The 18,742-nt window shown below is 48.9% G+C and overlaps 1 protein-coding gene across 1 annotated transcript in view; it reads left to right on the top strand.

The window, feature by feature from the left end:
• PSMD1 (proteasome 26S subunit, non-ATPase 1) overlaps window positions 1-17,986 on the top strand; it is a 134,175-nt gene extending 116,189 nt beyond the window's left edge. The window contains 6 exon segments of the mRNA XM_048500710.1: window positions 6,641-6,816; window positions 7,640-7,732; window positions 9,941-10,033; window positions 14,994-15,134; window positions 16,883-17,037; window positions 17,808-17,986. Of these exon segments, the coding sequence (XP_048356667.1) occupies window positions 6,641-6,816; window positions 7,640-7,732; window positions 9,941-10,033; window positions 14,994-15,134; window positions 16,883-17,029 (650 nt within the window). The 3' untranslated portion in view covers window positions 17,030-17,037; window positions 17,808-17,986.
• The last annotated feature ends 756 nt before the right edge of the window (window positions 17,987-18,742 follow it).

The raw sequence follows: 18,742 nt of genomic DNA, 5'->3' as shown, positions 1-18,742 counted from the left end.
AAAGGGAAAGGTTAGGTCCGCAGAGAGCGCGGGAAGGTGTTAATCTGATTCTGGCCGACGGAGCTGAAGAGAGCAGCAGGCCGCTCTGCTACTGCTGACGAGGCCGAGGCCGAGGGCCTAATCGGGTTAAAAGGCGATCAGCTTCGAGGCCGCTTACGGGAGAGAACCGCGACCCCGCAGAAGCATTCTTCCGCCATGAGCAGGCATCTGCAGCGGGTCTGGTGGGGAGGGCAGAGTTGCGGAGGGCAGGAAGCGGCCCTGTTTGTTTGCTCCGGCCGTCCAGAGAAATTAGCCCTAAGCAACAAGGGACGGTCCGCAGGGAAGCTCTGAATTTGCAAGGCGCACAAGCAAACGGGCACGCTGTGGCTTCACGTTACAAAAAACACAATGGCAGCATCGGCAGGTTTCTCCAAATTATACATTCCCACTGTTCTTTCTGCCCTGACCCGGACAGCCCAGGCTAGCCCTCTCTCATAAGAACATAAGAACAAGCCAGGTGGATCAGACCAGAGTCCGTCTAGTCCAGCTCTCTGCTACTCACAGTGGCCAACCAGGTGCCTTTGGGAGCTCACCTGCAGGAGGTGAAAGCAATGGCCTTCTGCTGCTGCTGCTGCTCCCGAGCACCTGGTCTGCTAAGGCATTTGCAACCTCAGACCAAGGAGGATCCAGATTGGTAGCCAGAGATCGACTTCTCCTCCATAAATCCATCCAAGCCCCTTTTAAAGCTATCCAGGTGAGTGGCCATCACCACCTCCTGTGGCAGCATATTCCAAACACCAATCACACGTTGCGTGAAGAAGTGTTTCCTTTTATGAGTCCTAATTCTTCCCCCTCCCAGCATTTTCAATGAATGCCCCCTGGTTCTAGTATTGTGAGAAAGAGAGAAAAATGTCTCTCTGTCAACATTTTCTACCCCATGCATAATTTTATAGACTTCAATCATATCCCCCCTCAGACGTCTCCTCTCCAAACTAAAGAGTCCCAAACACTGCAGCCTCTCGTCTGATCTTAGAAGCTAAGCAGGGTCAGCCCTGACCAGCGCTGGGATGGGAAACTACCAAGGAAGTCCAGGGTTGTTCTGCAGAGGCAGGCAAGGGCAAACAACCTCTGTTCGTCTCTTGCCTTGAAAACCATACAGGGTCACCATAAGTCATCTGAGACTTGTTGACACACAATTATGAAGCCTGGAGGGCACAGGCCGTCCGGATCTCATCAGATCTTGGAAGCGAAGATGGGTCGGTCCTTCTTAGCATGCCACCATGGAAGTCCACCAAGGAAGCCACCAAGGGAAGTCCAGAGTGACTACACAGAGTCAAGCCATGGCGAACAACCTCTGTTTGTCTCTTGCCTTGGAAACCCCAGAGGGTCACCACCTGAGATTTCATGACACACAATTATTAGGATGGCCCAGCTTAGCTGAATCACGTTAGATAAGCAAAGTCGGCTACTGTCGGTACATGGATGATAGACTACCAAAATCCAAATCCTTTATTAGGCATAAAACCAGAGTGTGTCATGAGTTCCAAATACAATAAAAAGATCATTATTGCACAACTTGCAGTACACAGAGTAAAAATGTAGCAGCAGCTTCAGAGATTTCAGCATTAGAGTTATTTAGAAGCTGAGCCATTTTTACCTTATCAGAAAGGAGCATAAATCCTGTTGGTCATACAGTTCTCAAATCAGTTCTGATGTTGTTGTATTTTGAACAGTGAAGCAGAATATGAGAAAGTGAATCAGTTGTATTAGGACAGAAACGACAGCAACGCTTGTTTTGTGGGATATTAGAGAAGCGACCTTGAAGATGTACTGACGGAAAAGAGTTACACCTTGCTCTAGTCATGACCCATCTGCAATTGTAATTAACAAGATGTTCCAGGCATATAGCAGGGCTAGATTTCTGAGGGATAATCCCAAGGGATATTGGAGAGCAAGAGCTTTGCGCTTTGCTCAGGAGAAATTGATATTCTTGATCGAATAATCTAGACTTTAAGCGATGGTAAATCTCCGGAGCGGTGAGCATTTGTAAGGCCTCCCAAGAGAAACCCACGGAAAAGATCTTTTTTTCAATATGTAGCCACCATTTCGAAAGCTGAAACTCTCTCATTTCTAACTGGGACAAACTGTTAGATAGACTACCAAAGAAGTCCAAGATCACTATGCGGAGGCAGGCAGTGGCAAAGTATCTGAAGGGCTGCCATGTAGAGGATGGAGATCAGTTGTTTTCGATTGCCCCACAAGGTCAGACCGGAACCAATGAATTGAAATTAAAGAGTTTGGGGTGCTGTGTGGTTTCCGGGCTGTATGGCTGTGTTCTAGCAGCATTCCCTCCTGACTTTTCGCCTGCATCTGTGGCCAGCATCTTCAGAGGATCTGATAGTAGGAATGAAAAGCAAGTGGAGTATATTTACTGTGAGGTCAAAAGGTGAGGCCATCTGAATAGAGTAGCCTGGCATGTGAGTCACAAAGAAGTCTGTAGCCTGGGAGTAACAATGAAGATAGCAAGGTCAATAGGTGAATGCATCTGAATAGAAGTATCCTGGTCTTTGTTTCCTTGGTTGCTATTGTCTATAGTTGTCCTGTGTTTGTGTGGAGCTGATTAGTCACTGTCTTGATTCTAGAGTTTTTCAACACTGGCATCCAAATTCTGTTCATTTTCATGGATCTTCAGATCCTCTGAAGATTTTTAATTTTTAATTTAGCCTGATAGATGAATGGTTTCTTCAATTATTAAAAATCAAACTTTTCCCCTTCACTTTTGGCCCTCAAAGGTGGGGAAAAAAGGAATAAAAAAAGGATCTTCAGATCCTCTGAAGATGCCAGCCACAGATGCAGGCAAAACGTCAGGAGAGAATGCTGCTAGAACACGGCCAGACAGCACCCCAAAGACCAGGATACTTCTATTCAGATGCATTCACCTATTGACCTTGCTATCTTCATTGTTACTCCCAGGCTACAGACTTCTTTGTGACTCACATGCCAGGCTACTCTATTCAGAGGGCCTCACCTTTTGACCTCACAGTATATATACTCCACTCTTGCTTTCCATTCCTACTATCAGATCCTCTGAAGATGCCAGCCACAGATGCAGGTGAAACGTCAGGAGAGAATGCTTGTAGAACATCGCTGTACAGCCTCTGAAACCACCTGCTAGCACCCCCAGTGCGATTCCAGCCGCGGAGTTTCCTTCTGGCTAATACAAAGAGTTTGGAGTTAAACATTAGAAAGAGTTTCCTGACAAAGCACTTCCTCAGTGGAACTCAGTGGAACAGGCTTCCTCGGGAGGTGGTGCGCTCTCTTCCTTCGGTGATATTTAAGCGGAGGCTGGATGTCTCTGACACCAAGGGCGATTTTATGACTCGCTGTGAATTTAGCCAGATAGCGGAAGGAAGGAAACAAGGAAAGAGCCAGTGCTGAGTTCTGGTTGCCCTTTCTTATATGCCGAAAGTGATGCCAATTTGCCATCATCCAACCTCAGCAAAACCTGTTACTACTACCCTAAGACGTAGTAGAGGTTTTGCTGAAGTGCTAAATATAAGGCCTCCCTCCACTTGGATAGCTTTAAAAGGTGCTTGGACAGATTTATGGAAGAGGAGAAGTCGATTTATGGCTCCCAATCTTGATCCTCCTTGATCTCAGATTGCAAATGCCTGAGCAGACCAGGTGCTCGGGAGCAGCAGCCGCCGAAGGCCATTGCTTTCACCTCCTGCACATAAGCTCCCAAAGGCACCTGGTGGGCCAGTGCAAGTAGCAGAGAGCTGGACTAGATGGACTCTGGTCTGATCCAGCTGGCTTGTTCTTATGAAAGTAAGCATCGAAGCAAAGTTTCTTGGCTGTCTCGCTAACAGTAGAACACCAGGAAAATAAGTCATCCCCCCCGGAAAAATAAGTACATAGCGCATCTTTGTGGGCAAAATTACGGCAAGACGCCAGTCGGCTATTTTCAGGCAAACTCGGGTAGCAAAGCAGTTTGAAACCGCTGAAAGATATGAACAGGCCATTCTCCATAGCCTAGAGCAGGGCTGTCAATTATCGTCTCTCTCCAGATGTTATGGACTACATGTCTCCGTTATCCCCCTGCCAATAGCATCGAGTGCTGGCAGGGGATGATGGGAACTGTAGTCCATAACATCTGGAGGGCCGCGAAGTTTGACACCTATGTTCCCTAGATCAGTGGTGGTGAACCTTTGGCACTCCAGATGTTATGGACTACAATTCCCATCAGCCCCTGCCAGCATGGCCAATTGGGAATGGGAATTGTAGTCCATAACATCTGGAGTGCCAAAGGTTCGCCACCACGGCCCTAGATAAATCCCCATTCCCCCAGTCCAACGCAAAATTCACAATGTAAAACATTCAGAGTTTCCAATAATCTTCAAACCACGTACAGGGCTAGAAACTTGCTTCCAAAAGAGGCACAATTAATGGCAACGGAATGAAGTAAGGATTCTGGCAGAGAACCGACACAGTTCTGTATCTGCTCAGGCACATCTAGTAATAAAACATCCGGCAGGCCACGGTAGGCACAGTTTTTCTCCAGTTGTGGAAACGTAAACAACGAGGAGAAGACACAGCCCAGAGGCCGATCACACATCGCGCTGTAAGAGAAATCCACTTAATTCCGCCACATCCCATTTCCCCCTAAAATCCAGCAGAGCTTTTCTTGCTCCTTTTTCCCCCCCCCTCCCCCCCTCCAGGAAACTGGAGTTAGTTTCTAATCAACTCCATTTTGATCAGAGAGAAATCTGTGTTTTTTTTTAATTTTTTCTATTGTATAGAATATTATTATATTTGTTAAATTCAATATGTTTGTTCCAACTATACATTTTTTCCTTTTTTTCAATCCCCTTTTTTCATTGGATTGTTCTCAAGCAAGCAAGCAGCAGAAGGTTCATTCCTTCTTGATCTCTCTTTGTTCCATAGTTCTTCTCGCTAAATCCTCGCTTCTTTCCATCCATCATCTCTTCATACAAATGTCCATATAGCTTCATAATATCTTCTAGTTTCCTCTTGCCATAGTGTATTTTTTTGCCAGTCTCTCAAAAATCTCTAACTGTATTTTGTTCCTTTTAAATATATTCCAACCCATTTTGAGAGACTGTCCATTTCTTGTTATCTTTCCAGCCCAGCGCCAACACTCATTATTTTATACATTGGTTCCAAAGTTCTGTTCACTCTTATATCATCTATTATCCCCACAATTAATAAATCATTGTTTACATCAATTTTTACTTTTACTTGCTGTTCTACATATTTCAAAATATTCTCCCGAAACTTTTTTACCACTTTACACTCTATCCATATGATCAGAGAGAAATCTGAATGGAGGAGGGGCAGGAAGGGATTTCTGGAATGAGTCCTGTGGACAAAAAGGTGGAAACTTCACAGCATTAAAAGAAAATGGTACAAGGTGTTTTGCCAGTGGCACATCACCCCGAAAGACATAGAGATGATGGATAAGAATTATAAAGGGAAATGCCAGAAAAGCCAAGAAGTGGATGATTCTTTCTGCTGTGTTTGATAGTCGTGCAAGAAAGCCAAAAAATACTGGGAAGACATTCATAAGAACATAAGAACAAGCCAGCTGGATCAGACCAGAGTCCATCTAGTCCAGCACTCTGCTACTCGCAGTGGCCCACCAGGTGCCTTTGGGAGCTCACATGCAGGAGGTGAAAGCAAGGGCCTTCTGCTGCTGCTGCTCCTGAGCACCTGGTCTGTTAAGGCATTTGCAACCTCAGATCAAGGAGGATCAAGATTGGTAGCCATAAATCGACTTCTCCTCCATAAATCTGTCCAAGCTCCCTTTTAAAGCTTATCCAGGTGAGTGGGCCACATCACCACCTCCTGTGGCAGCGCATTCCAAACAAACACCAATCACATCACGTTGTGTGAAGAAGTGTTTCCCTTTTATTAGTCCTAATTCTTTCCCCCCAGCATTTTCAATGGATGCCCCCTGGTTCTAGTATTGTGAGAAAGAGAGAAAAATTTCTCTCTGTCAACATTATCTACCCCATGCATAATTTTACAGACTTCGATCATATCCCCTCCAGACGCTCTCTCTCCAAACTAAAGAGTCCCAAACGCTGCAGCCTCATAAGGGAAGGTGCTCCAGTCCCTCAATCATCCCTCAAGGCTCCCTTCTCTGCACTTCTTTTTTTCTATCTCTTCGATATCCTTTTTTTGAGATGCTGCACCAGAATTGAAATTCACAGTACTCCAAGTGCAGTCAGCTTTATATATAAGGGCATGACACCCTTGCAGTTCTTTATTTTCCTCTCAACTCCTTTCCTAATGATCCCCAGCATAGAGTTTGCCTTTTTCACAGCTGCCAGGCATTGAGTTGACATTCCCATGGAACTATCAACTAAGACGCCCAAATCCCTTTCCTGGTCTGTGACTGATAAGACTGACCCCTGTAGCGTGTATGTGAAGTTTGGATTTTTTGCCCCTATGTGCATCACTTTACATTTTGCTACATTGCCCTTCTCTGCACTTTTTCATTCATTTCATTCATTCACTTTTTCATTCATTCAGAAATGGAAGCCTGGGACGTGATGTGAGCTTTGTCGCCGGAGTCCTCCAATTTTGAGTAGATCGGCGAGATAATAAATATCTTCTCTCAGTGGTCTCTTTGTTGGTAGCGGTCACAATCGGGCCACTTCATTTTCTCTGCAGTCCCGGACTGGACACACTCACATGCCCTCAGTGGTCGGCGTTCTGGTCTTCACTCAGTTCTGGTTCTGGTTCCCGCTCTCTCATTTCTTGTCGCTGGCTTTCACCCCGACTTGTGTCATCGGCCTCAACAAGGACCTGAAGGTATGAGCTGCAGGAGTAGGAACGGTGGCGGGAGAGAGTCAGGGTGGCAGCCGGAAGCTCCGTGGAGAATTGGCTGCTGGCCTTCCACCTCTCCTGTTTAAAAAGTTCTCTGCTATCAGGCCTCTTTCTCAAAGAGGCAATTTTTTGAAAAGTTAAACATTTAGACCAGGGTCTTCGCAAACTATGGCTCCTCCAGATGTTCATGGACTGCTAATTCCCATCAGCCCCTGCCAGCATGGCCATGCTGTAGAGCTACTACGGGGAATTGTAATTTCATGAACATCTGAGGAGTCATAGTTTGAAATAACCCTGGATTTAGACCAAAGATTAGGAAAACATGTGTGCATGTTTGTGCGCGTTTGTGTCTTGCCTATCGGCTCCCCAATAATCCAGACTTGACTGTCAGTATAATCGGGGCATATCTGCCTGGGGACATGGGGTAACCAGGCGCAACTAATTTGGTCACGTGGGGGCCGCAAAATCGGCCCACCACGTGACCAGATGCCTTCCCCCTCGTCTGACTTCTCAGTTTCTCCTGCCCCCCATTTTCCCATGGCATCAAAGGACGATGTGGGCGAGCCAAAGTCAGACGAGGCAGGCAGACCTCCCCGGGAGCGGTGCTCCATGACTCATGGGGGGGGGGGGCGTTCCCAGAGGAGGTTTTGTCCCCAGGCACCATTTCCCCCCCCCCCCATACGCCTCTGAATGTAATCTACTATTAACTGAGAGTTGCATGATTTGGTATCTCTCCTTTCAAGTGCCCCAAAGGAGACAGCTGCTTAACTTGCTTCTTTTCCTTTTCCAAATTGTCTTCTGTGTGCAGATGCCAAAAGTGCAGTACAGATCCAACGTGAAGCCCTCCACCTTCGCCTACCCTGCGCCCCTGGAAGTGCCGAAGGAGAAGGAGAAAGAAAAGGTTTGTGCGCCCTACCAGGGCCGTACTTGAGAGCAAACTTGAGCGGTAGACAAGTGGGCATATACAGCAAACTCCCACCTTCAAGAAGAAGAAATACCTACTAATAGCAGATTCTTTTCAAAAAGAAGGCTTTTACCGAGAGTTGCTTATGTATGTACATACAATATACAGAGTATATTAAACAAGTCCAACAAAGTGCTTCGCCAGACACTTGTTTCCCCTAAGGGAACAAAAAACACACAAAGTATACCGTTGTTACTTATATACATTGGTTCCACCCAATCACTGTGTAAAGGTCACTTCAGCAACTGGCTGGAACCGTCTGCGTTTGCTGTTCTTTAGCTGTCAGGATCATTCCTTTCTTGCTGACTCCATACCTCTGTTGGATAGGATATGATCACTATGATCTAACTGTCATCGCGACAGTACTTCTCGGGCCATGGTGGGCTGGTCTGAGTGTTGTCAGATAGCCAGGGAAAGAAACCCTTTGACCTCTGGATTCTTCTGGATGGCCTGGGTTATTCCCAGGGGGTGTGGGACGCTTTGGCACGTCTGGAGATGTTCAGAGGGGCCGCGACAGCAAGGACGTCGCTCGCAGTCCAGGAAACCTTTTGAGCCATTGTTGAAAGCTAGGTTGGATCCCCCGAGGAAGCGTTTTGACACGAAACACGCCAGGATCATTGAATAAGTGTGGTTTTACGGTGTCAGGGAGGATCTTCACTAGCCCCTTTTTTTGTTTTGTTCATTGCCTTCATGACTGGTTACACCTTGCCTTAAGATCCGAGCTGGCCGGGAGAAAAGGCCTTCCTGGGGTCCTTCTCCATATTACGTGGCAACGAATCTGGGATTGTGAGACAAGCATGCTTGCCAGTAATATTCTGGGATCACTATCTTTGGGATATATGTCTTACAGATTAAGTGCAATCCTATACATGTGTCCCTGTCAAATAGAGCAAAGCAACAGATATGCTGTACTGCTTGGATGGATATTTATCTTGTGTATTATTGCAGCCTCGGTATAATGTTCTGGGGAAGAGTTACAGCCGCCGTTTTTCATTGGCTCTGCCTCATGTGGCAGCCATTTTGGAATTGCACCCATTCCCCCATGCCAGAATTCCAAAGGTGCCCGCAGACTCAGAAAGCTTGGGGTCCCTGATCTCAGGCTACCAAACTGTCATTGTGGCAGTGATTCCCAGACAGCTTGACCCCAAAATAACGAAAAGCACCTCTGAGTCCCCAGAAGAGGCTGTCCGCCGTGACTCTGCGTGATTCCTTGTTCCGGCTTTTGTCCCCTCCCAATCAGTTTTCATCTAGAGGCTTGATTCCATCCTGCGTCATATCTGATTGGGTCATGCTTCTGATAACAGAGATGAATCAGTCTTCCCTGCTGTTGGAGGGAGGGAGGTGCCTGTTGTGTTCCTGCATGCTCTGGTAGCATCTTCTTGCAGTCAAGGCCCTGTAATCTGGTACAGCATCTCACACAAGACCACGGGAGCTGAGCTTCTTTGCACCTGGGTTATTCTGCTAAGAACTAACCTTTGGGAGCTGAAAAAAGAGTCTCCTAGAAATGATTCTCCAGTTTTCGCTGACTGTTGTAGGAATGTTTGGGAATCTGGTCTTTACCTGGTTAGTAAGACCAGGCACCTCCCTTTACCCCCCCTCTAAATGCTTTCAGGACATTTTACCTCTGAATGCTACTTGCATTCGAAGTTTACCTGCATTCGCCACTTATATTTGTTTAGTGATATTCCAATGGGGGTTGGGCTGCGGTATATGTAAGTTGAATGAAATGAATGAATGAATGAATGAATGAATGAATGAATGAATGAATGGAATCGAATGAATGAAATCGAATGAAATGAATGAATGAATGAACTCAGAAAGACATTGAATAATTAGAACCAGGTTCCTTCCAGATGTTATGGACTACAGTTCCCATCATCCCCTGCCAGCATGATGCTGGCAGGGGATGATGGGAACTGTAGTCCATAACATCTGGAGGGCCGCGAGTTTGACACCTGTGCTGTAGCAAGTCCTTCTTCCAGGCAACAGGGACCTGAGGTGGGTCACGATTGAAAACGAAATAAAACGCAGGAGATTTACCATGGCAGATTAATGAGAAAGCCTGCGGGACTGTCGGCTAGAGTTGCGGGCCGTGAGCTGCTCCGGGCTGGCTTGGTTTAAAGGCGTTGTTGCTGTCCCGCGCAGGTGTCCACCGCTGTGCTCTCCATCACTGCGAAAGCGAAGAAGAAGGAGAAAGAGAAGGAAAAAGAGAAGAAGGAGGAGGAGAAAATGGAAGTGGTAAGTGTCGTCGTAAAAACGGCTCCATCTGTCTTCAGGATTTCTGGGGTGCAGTGTTGACGTGAGGTGGGCTGTGGGGGAGAGCGGGTGTGGCCCAGGGGCTTCGCTTCCAGAAGGTTCCAGCTTCAGTTCTTGGCATCGCCAGCCAAAAGGACCCCGTGGTGGGTAGCATGGAAGGCCTCCTCCCTCTGAGACTCTGGAGAGCTGTGGCCAGTTTGGGTGGGGGTAGCCGTCGCTACCGCTTATTAGATATTGCAGTCACTGATCTTAACACCACAAAATAGGGTAAAATGAAGTAATGTACAGTCAGAGGTGGGATCCAGCAGGTTCTCACAGGTTCCCGAGAGTAGGTGACTCATTATTTGTGTGTGCCGAGAGGGGGTTACTCATTGATGATTTTGCCACGTGATTTTTGCCTCCGTTACGCCCCTCCTCTCGGCAGTAGCGCGCAGAACTGGAAGCAGTCTAGCAGGAGGTGCACCGGCGTGCGTGGCAGCCTGCGCAGCTTCAAGCCTGCCTTCATTCGCTTCACCTGCCCAAGGACGGGCATGAGCTGCCGCGCCCTCCCTGCCACAGCCCCGCTCACTGAATGCCCGCCACGCGCTCGTCAGTGTCCTTCCCACCCAGCCCCATTGGCGCTATGACACTGTTTGAATCCCACCAGCATGGGAACCTGTTACTAAAATGTTTGGATCCCACCACTGTAGTACAGTTATATGATTATAGGAATTAGAACACGAGATGTGAAAAACAGCACGTTACAGCAAATTCCGCAACTCCAGTGCTGATCTGAACTTGATAGTATTGCTGCTGTCTAGGGTGCTGCTGATCTTGAAGCTTTATGTTCTACCACAGACGGACGTGGCTGCTCCCTGAAACGGTTTCTACTAGGGCAGGGGTCTGCAACCTGCGGTTCTCCAGATGTTCATGAACTACAATTCCCATCAGCCCCTGTCAGCATGGCCAATTGGCCATGCTAGCAGGGGCTGATTTATTTATTTATTTATTTATTTGATTTTTATACCGCCCCATCCCCGAAGGGCTCTGCGAAAGCGAATGATGGGAAATGTAGTTCATGAACATCTGGAGAACCGCAGGTTGCAGACCCCTGTACTAGGGCATCTGATCTCTGTAGTGGTCTCAGCTGTAATTGCAAGAGAACTCCAAAAAAAACCCCCTCCTTCTGCTGGAGGCTGTATTCTTTGAGGGCTAACTTTCTGGCAAATTCTCAGGCCCCGCACAGCCCTGTCTGGATAATCACATTGGCGTTTTCAGCTCCCGACTTGCTATTTTCCAGGCCGTTTTTCCTTTCCCGAGTCTCTGGGAATTTACAGCCACCTTCCGTGTTATCCAAACATGTGACCAGGTCTCCTACCTGCCAGAAAGCAGGGAAAACATGACTCGGGCCGGGAGGTATTTTAACGAGGCCGCGGAAGGTTTTCCTCCCGGATCGTGGGCCACGGAGACTATCCAGGGAGCAAAATGTCCCTGAAATATCTCCCCCCAGGACCATCCATCCTGGCCCGTTCCACGTTCCTGCCATCTAACAAGACAGGTTTACGGCCCAGAAAAATGCCCTCGTTGCGTTTGGAATGCGCAAGGAGGCTCCAAGAGACATTCCGGTTTCTTGACCTCAGGCTTCTGCAGATCAGGCACCGTGGGGGTGGGGGGACTGTTTCCTTCACAGGTAGGGCATCAGTGGACCCGGAGTGGGAGTGGCTGCCACGGCCCATGGCCATGGAGACCCTTGCCCACAGTCTTCTCTGGCCTACCCACCCAGACACCCTTCACCCCTCCCTTCAAAAGCTCTTCTCAAGAAGAAGAAGAGTTTGAGTTTGGATTTATATCCCCCCTTTCTCTCCTGCAGGAGACTCAAAGCTGACAATCTCCTTGCCCTTCCCCCCTCCTTGCCCTTCCCCCCTCACAACAAACACCCTGTGAGGCGGGTGGGGCTGAGAGAGCTCCGAGAAGCTGTGACTAGCCCAAGGTCACCCAGCTGGCGTGTGTGGGAGTGCACAGGCTAATCTGAATTCCCCAGAGAAGCCTCCACAGCTCAGGCGGCAGAGCGGGGAATCAAACGCGGTTCCTCCAGATTAGATACACGAGCTCTTAACCTCCTACGCCACAACCACAACAGGAGGAGGAGGAGGAGGAGGAGTAGTAGTTTGGATTTATATCCCCCCCTTTCTCTCCTGCAGGAGTCTCAAGGGGGCTGACAATCTCCGTGCCCTTCCCCCCTCACAACAAACACCCTGTGAGGTAGGTGGGGCTGAGAGAGCTCCGAGAAGCTGTGACTAGCCCAAGGTCACCCAGCTGGCGTGTGTGGGAGTGTACAGGCTAATCTGAATTCCCCAGAGAGCCTCCCACAGCCTGTATGCAGAGCTGGGAATCAAACGCTGGGTTCCTCCAGATTAGATACACGAGCTCTTAACCTCCTACCACAACCACAACAGGGAGGAGGAGGAGGAGAGGAGTAGTAGTTTGATTTATATCCCCCTCCTGCAGGAGTCTCTAAGGGGCTGGATACCCCCTGGGTGTCTCACAACAAACACCCTGTGAGGTAGGTGGGGCTGAGAGAGCTCCGAGAAGCTGTGACTAGCCCAAGGTCACCCAGCTGGCGTGTGTGGGAGTGTACAGGCTAATCTGAATTCCCCAGATAAGCCTCCACAGCTCAGGCGGCAGAGTGGGGAATCAAACCCGGTTCCTCCAGATTAGATACACGAGCTCTTAACCTCCTACACCACTGCTGCTCAAGTACTACCTTTGCTGCTGGCTGAATATCTTACCCAGTGCCACTGAAGAAGGAGGAGGAGTTTGAATTCATACCCCACCTTTGTCTCCTGTAAGGAGACTCAACGGGGGTCATACTCTCCTTCCTCTCCCCTTCCCCCACCCACAACAAACACCCTGTGAGGTGGGTAGGGCTGAGAGAGCTCCAAAGAACGGTGACTATATCAAGGTCACCCAGCTGGCTTGTGTTGGAGTGCATCAGCTAATCTGGTTCACCGGATAAGCCTCTGCCACTCAGGTGGAGGAGTAGGGAATCAAACCTGGTTCTCCAGATTAGAGTGCACCTGCTCTTAACCATTACACCATACTGGCTCTCAAGAGGAAGAGTGAGCAGCCGGCTTACAGTGCAGGCGGCATTTTCTGGTGGCCGTGGGATCTGTGCGCCACCCCCTCACACTCCATCAGTGGAAGGGTTTTCAAGTAGGCAGGAAAAGGAAGCTTGTTCAGAGGGCCGAGGGGTAGGCAGGGGAGGGGTCCCCCAAAGTGGGTGTGGCTCCCTCCAAAAGTCTGAGTGGCCACATCCACAGGTGCACTGGTGCCGTAAGTGGGCAGGAGCAGGGTGCCACGCCCAGCAGAATCCAGACAGAAAATACAGCTGCCTCGTGCTGAATCCAGCCCTCGGTCCATCAAGGTCAGTATCGTCTGCTCAGACTGGCAGCCACTCTGCAGCGTCTCACTAGAGGTCTCTCACGTCACCTCCCACCTGATCCTTTTAGCTGGAGATGCCTGGGATGGACATAAGAACATAAGAACATAAGAACTAGCCTGCTGGATCAGACCAGAGTCCATCTAGTCCAGCTCTCTGCTATTCACAGTGGCCCACCAGGTGCCTTTGGGAGCTCACCTGCAGGATGTGAAAGCAATGGCCTTCTGCTGCTGCTGCTGCTCCTGAGCACCTGGTCTGCTAAAGCATTTGCCATCTCAGATCAAGGAGGATCAAGATTGGTAGCCATAGATCGACTTCTCCTCCATAAATCTGTCCAAGCCCTTTTTAAAGCTATCCAGGTTAATGGCCATCACCACCTCCTGTGGCAGCATATTCCAAACACCAATCACACGTTGCGTGAAGAAGTGTTTCCTTATATTATAATTCTTCCCCCCAGCATTTTCAATGGATGCCCCCTGGTTCTAGTATTGTGAGAAAGAGAGAAAAATTTCTCTCTGTCCACATTTTGTACCCCATGCATAATTTTATAGACTTCAGTCCTATCCCCCCTCAGCCATCTCCTCTCCAAACTAAAGAGTCCCAAACGCTGCAGCCTCTCCTCATAAGGAAGGTGCTCCAGTCCCTCAATCATCATTGTTGCCCTTCTCTGCACTTTTTCTATCTCTTCGATATCCTTTTTGAGATGTGGCGACCAGAACTGAACACAGGACTCCAAGTGCGGTCGCACCACTGCTTTATATAAGGGCATGACAATCCTTGCAGTTTTATTATCAACTCCTTTCCTAATTATCCCCAGCATAGAGTTTGCCTTTTTCACAGCTGCCATGCACTGAGTTGACATTCCCATGGGACTGTCAACTAAGACGCCCAAATCCCTGGGACCTGGGACCTTCTGCATTCAGAAACACGAAGATATACCTGGAAATACCCAAGCCTCAATATAAAGTGCACGGTGCGTTTATTGTGCTAGCGTGATTCCTAAACATCCACTTATCACTGTACCTAACAGACTACCAGTATATTGTCGAAGGCTTTCACGGCCGGAATCACTGGGGTGCTGTGGGGTTTCCGGGCTGTGTGGCCGTGTTCTAGCAGCATTCTCTCCCGACGTTTCGCCTGCATCTGTGGCTGGCATCTTCACGTTGCGTGAAGAAGTGTAGCTCCAGTCACACAATCAATGACAGATGGCCATTGACCTACTCTTTAAAAACCTCCACATTCCACCACACGCCGAGGAAGTGCATTCCGCTGTCCAACAGCCCTAACCCTCAGGAAGTTCTTCCTGATGTTTAGGTGGGATCTCTTTTCCTGCACCTTGAACCCATGACTCCGTGCCCTAGTCTCCGAGGCAGCAGAAAACAAGCTTGCTCCCTCTTCGACACGGCATCCCGTCAGATATTTCAACTATCATTCTGTCATGTCCCCCCTTCGCCTTCGCTTCTCCAGACCGGAGCCCCCAGTTGTGTCCTGTGGTGTGAAGGTCTTCCTTCTACTTCCTCCTAGGATGAGACTGAGAAGAAAGAAGAGAAGAAGAAGGAACCTGAGCCCAACTTCCAGCTGCTCGACAACCCGGCCCGGGTGATGCCCGCCCAGCTCAAGGTCCTCAGCATGCCGGAGAGCTGCCGCTACCAGCCCTTCAAGACCGTAAGTCCCTCCTACGGCCTCTCACCCCATTGGCACCCCTCCGTAGGGAGATGTTGGGAACTAGGGCTGGTGATTGGTTAAAAACCTGAAAAACCAAACAACTTGGGGGGGGGGGGGTGTACCCAAATCAGTTTTTTTCAGGTTTTATTTTAACCACCATGACCCCCACCCCCACCCCGGCTATTTGGCTTTATTGGCTGAGAGAGCTTCAACTGAATTCTGAACTCCAGCATTCAGTTGAAACTCTCTCCCCACACCCACACTTCACTGCCACTTTCCAAGTCTTCGTGGATTTGAAAAGCAGCGGTGGGAAGAACAGAAACTTTTCGGGTTTGGGTTTTTAAAGAAGAAGAAGAGTTTGGATTTATATCCCCCCTTTCTCTCCTGCAGGAGACTCAAAGGGGCTGACAGTCTCCTTGCCCTTCCCCCCTCACAACAAACACCCTGTGAGGTAGGTGGGGCTGAGAGAGCTCCGAGAAGCTGTGACTAGCCCAAGGGCACCCAGCTGGCGTGTGTGGGAGTGCACAGGCTAATCTGAATTCCCCAGAGAAGCCTCCACAGCTCAGGCGGCAGAGCGGGGAATCAAACCCGGTTCCTCCAGATTAGATACACGAGCTCTTAACCTCCTACGCCGCTGCTGCTCCGAAAAAACTCGAAAAATTTCGGTAAAAGCCGAATAAAGCCAATGGGCATCCGTTTTATTTGGCTTTACTGAAAATTTCTGGGTTTTAAAGGCCCAAACCCCAAATTTTCTGAGCACCATCGTTTGGGCTCAACCCTATTGGGAACATGAGGATGTCTTGCGAAATGCTGAACCACCCCCCCCCCCCCCCCCGGCTTCACACCCTGCTCTCTGGGATCTTCTATCCCCCGTGTGCTTCAGACACATGGAATGAGCAGAACCACGGCACAGTCTGAGTGGCAGCAGGCTCAGGGAGCCCAATGTTGGTGATCTAATTCACCGTTGTGAATTTTTTATCATCATTGGCTGGCTGGCGTGGATCGGGATTTTCTTCATTGACCCCCAGATGTCTCAGTTGATCTCTGGCTCCTGCTGTCCTCATGGTGGTCAGTGAGCCAGATCGAGTCTGCCCTGCACAGATCCTGTCTGCCCATCAGAGGGGATCTTCAAGTGGCGAAGAAGAAGAAAAAGAAGAGTTTGGATTTATATCCCCCATTTCTCTCCTGCAGGAGACTCAAAGGGGCTTACAATCTCCTTGCCCTTCCCCCCTCACAACAAACACCCTGTGAGGTGGGTGGGGCTGAGAGAGCTCCAAGAAGCTGTGACTAGCCCAAGGTCACCCAGCTGGCGTGTGTGGGAGTGTAATATGCTGTTTGGAATATTGCTGTTTGGTGGTGCAGGAGGTGAAAGCAATGGCCTTCTGCGGCTGTTGCTTCCGATCACCTGGTCTGCTAAGGCATTTGCAATCTGAGATCAAGGAGGATCAAGATTGGTAGCCAGAGATTGACTTCTCCTCCATAAATCTGTCCAAGCCCCTTTTAAAGCTATCCAGGTTAGTGGCCATCACCACCTCCTGTGGCAGCATATTCCAAACACCAATCACACGTTGCGTGAAGAAGTGTTTCCTTTTATTAGTCCTAATTCTTCCCCCCAGCATTTTCAATGAATGCCCCCTGGTTCTAGTATTGTGAGAAAGAGAGAGAAATTTCCCTCTGTCCACATTTTCTACCCCATGCATTAAAGCCCCCACCCCCGCAAGACTAACCTTTTGGTTCCGTCTCCTTAGCTGTCCATCGGTGGCATCATTGTCCTGCGAGACACCAGCGAGGGGACAGAGGAGCTGGTTGAGCCGGTGGCAGCGCACGGGCCGAAGATCGAGGAAGAAGAGCAGGAGCCAGAACCTCCGGAGCCGTTTGAGTACATTGACGATTAGGATGCCGGGTATGTGAAACCGTAGGAGCTGCCTCCCAGGATGGGACTCAGAGTCTACCCAACACGGTGCACTGTTCTCCAAACCAAGCCAGGTTCCGCTGGGAAACCCACAAGCAGGACATGATGGAGATAGCTGCTTCTCACCTTGGTCCCAGATAAGCTGCTTCTGGACTTGGAGGCTCCGTTTGACTCACCTTCTGCATACCAAGCAGATGCCCGGTCACTAATCCATGGCCCCTCCCGTGGTTCCATTGGCCTTTCTAGGCATCCTTACATCCCGGAGAGCCGGGTTTGATTCCCCGCTCTGCCCCTTGAGCTGTGGAGGCTTATCTGGTGAACCAGATTAGCTTGTGCACTCCCACACAAGCCAACCTGGAGACCACGCTTAATTGGTCTCAGGATACTCTCCTTCACCTCTTTGGCAAATAAGTGCAGTTCTTAGAGCAGCACAGTTGCCCAGTTCAAGCCAAGCAGTGCTGGGCTTTCCAAAGGTGGGAAGGGCCAAATGCTGCTGCTGGGCCCTCTTTGTTTCCTAGGAAAGACAGCCTGCTAGCCAAACCCGTCTCCCTAACCCAGTGGTGGCGAACCTTTGGCACTCCAGATGTTATGGACTACAATTCCCATCAGCCCCTGCCAGCATGGCCTATTGGCACTCCAGATGTTATGGACTACAATTGGCCATGCTGGAAGGGGCTGATGGGAATTGTAGTCCATAACATCTGGAGTGCCAAAGGTTCGCCACCACAGCCCTAACCCTTCTCATGTCTTTCCTCCACCAGGTCCTGGCCCATCAAGAAATTTGCCTTTGCGTCCAACGTTCGAAACACACCAGAAGGAAGTCTCGGTGCCGGCTGACAGCACGCAGTCCACATGTTAGGGTTGAAGAAAGGAAAATGTGTCCTATTTAGTGTACTCTTTCACGTGAACATGGTTTTCAGAATAAATAAATTGAAACCCCCAGGTGGCAACCTTTGTTTTGTTCGTTTCTCCTAAGGAACTGTCCATAAAGATTGCTGGGCTCTGACCTGGTCCCAGTAATGCTGGAGAAATTCAAGCAATGCGCCATGAAGACAGTTAGTAATAGTCAATGTAAATTTTATGTCTGATATTTACAACAGGGGTCCCTGTGGAATTTTGACACGGGGAGGGGGGCATAGCCATAAAACTGCTGCCGGAGGAGGTGGAACCAACCATGTATCGGCCCTTTCCATACAAATCTCTTAAGCCCTTCGGGGGAGGGCGGTATAGAAATATAACCAATAAATAAATAAATTAAAACATTTGTAAAAATGTTTGTAAAACATTTGTTTAAAAGTTTTGTAAAACATTTTCACCCCCCCATTTTTGTTTGCGCTCACACCCTTGAAAAAATTCCTAGCCGCCATTTTGTGATTTTTCCTCTTCTTTTTTTTTCCGTTCTGTGTTGAATTGATACTTCAGTTCTTTACAGTCTCGAGCTGCACTTTCTCTTCCCTGTATACTTAATGCTTCAAAGATTGCCCCCCCCCCCAAAGAACAAACAGAGAAAAGCGGCAAATAAACAGACAAGGGGGAACAGAGTAAGCTCAGAGGAAGAAGCGGAGAGATGTGGGAAACCTAGCCGAAAGATCACACAGCGACTGAAGACATTTCCAAAACATTTCAGCCAGAGAATCATATTGAAAGGGGATTCATTAAAAACATTTTGAGGCTGCATATTCCAAACACCAATCAC

The sequence above is a fragment of the Sphaerodactylus townsendi genome, linkage group LG06 (genome assembly GCF_021028975.2).
Source record: "Sphaerodactylus townsendi isolate TG3544 linkage group LG06, MPM_Stown_v2.3, whole genome shotgun sequence".
NCBI classification, from domain to species: Eukaryota; Metazoa; Chordata; class Lepidosauria; order Squamata; family Sphaerodactylidae; genus Sphaerodactylus; species Sphaerodactylus townsendi.
This window is presented reverse-complemented; position numbering and strand designations above follow the sequence as displayed.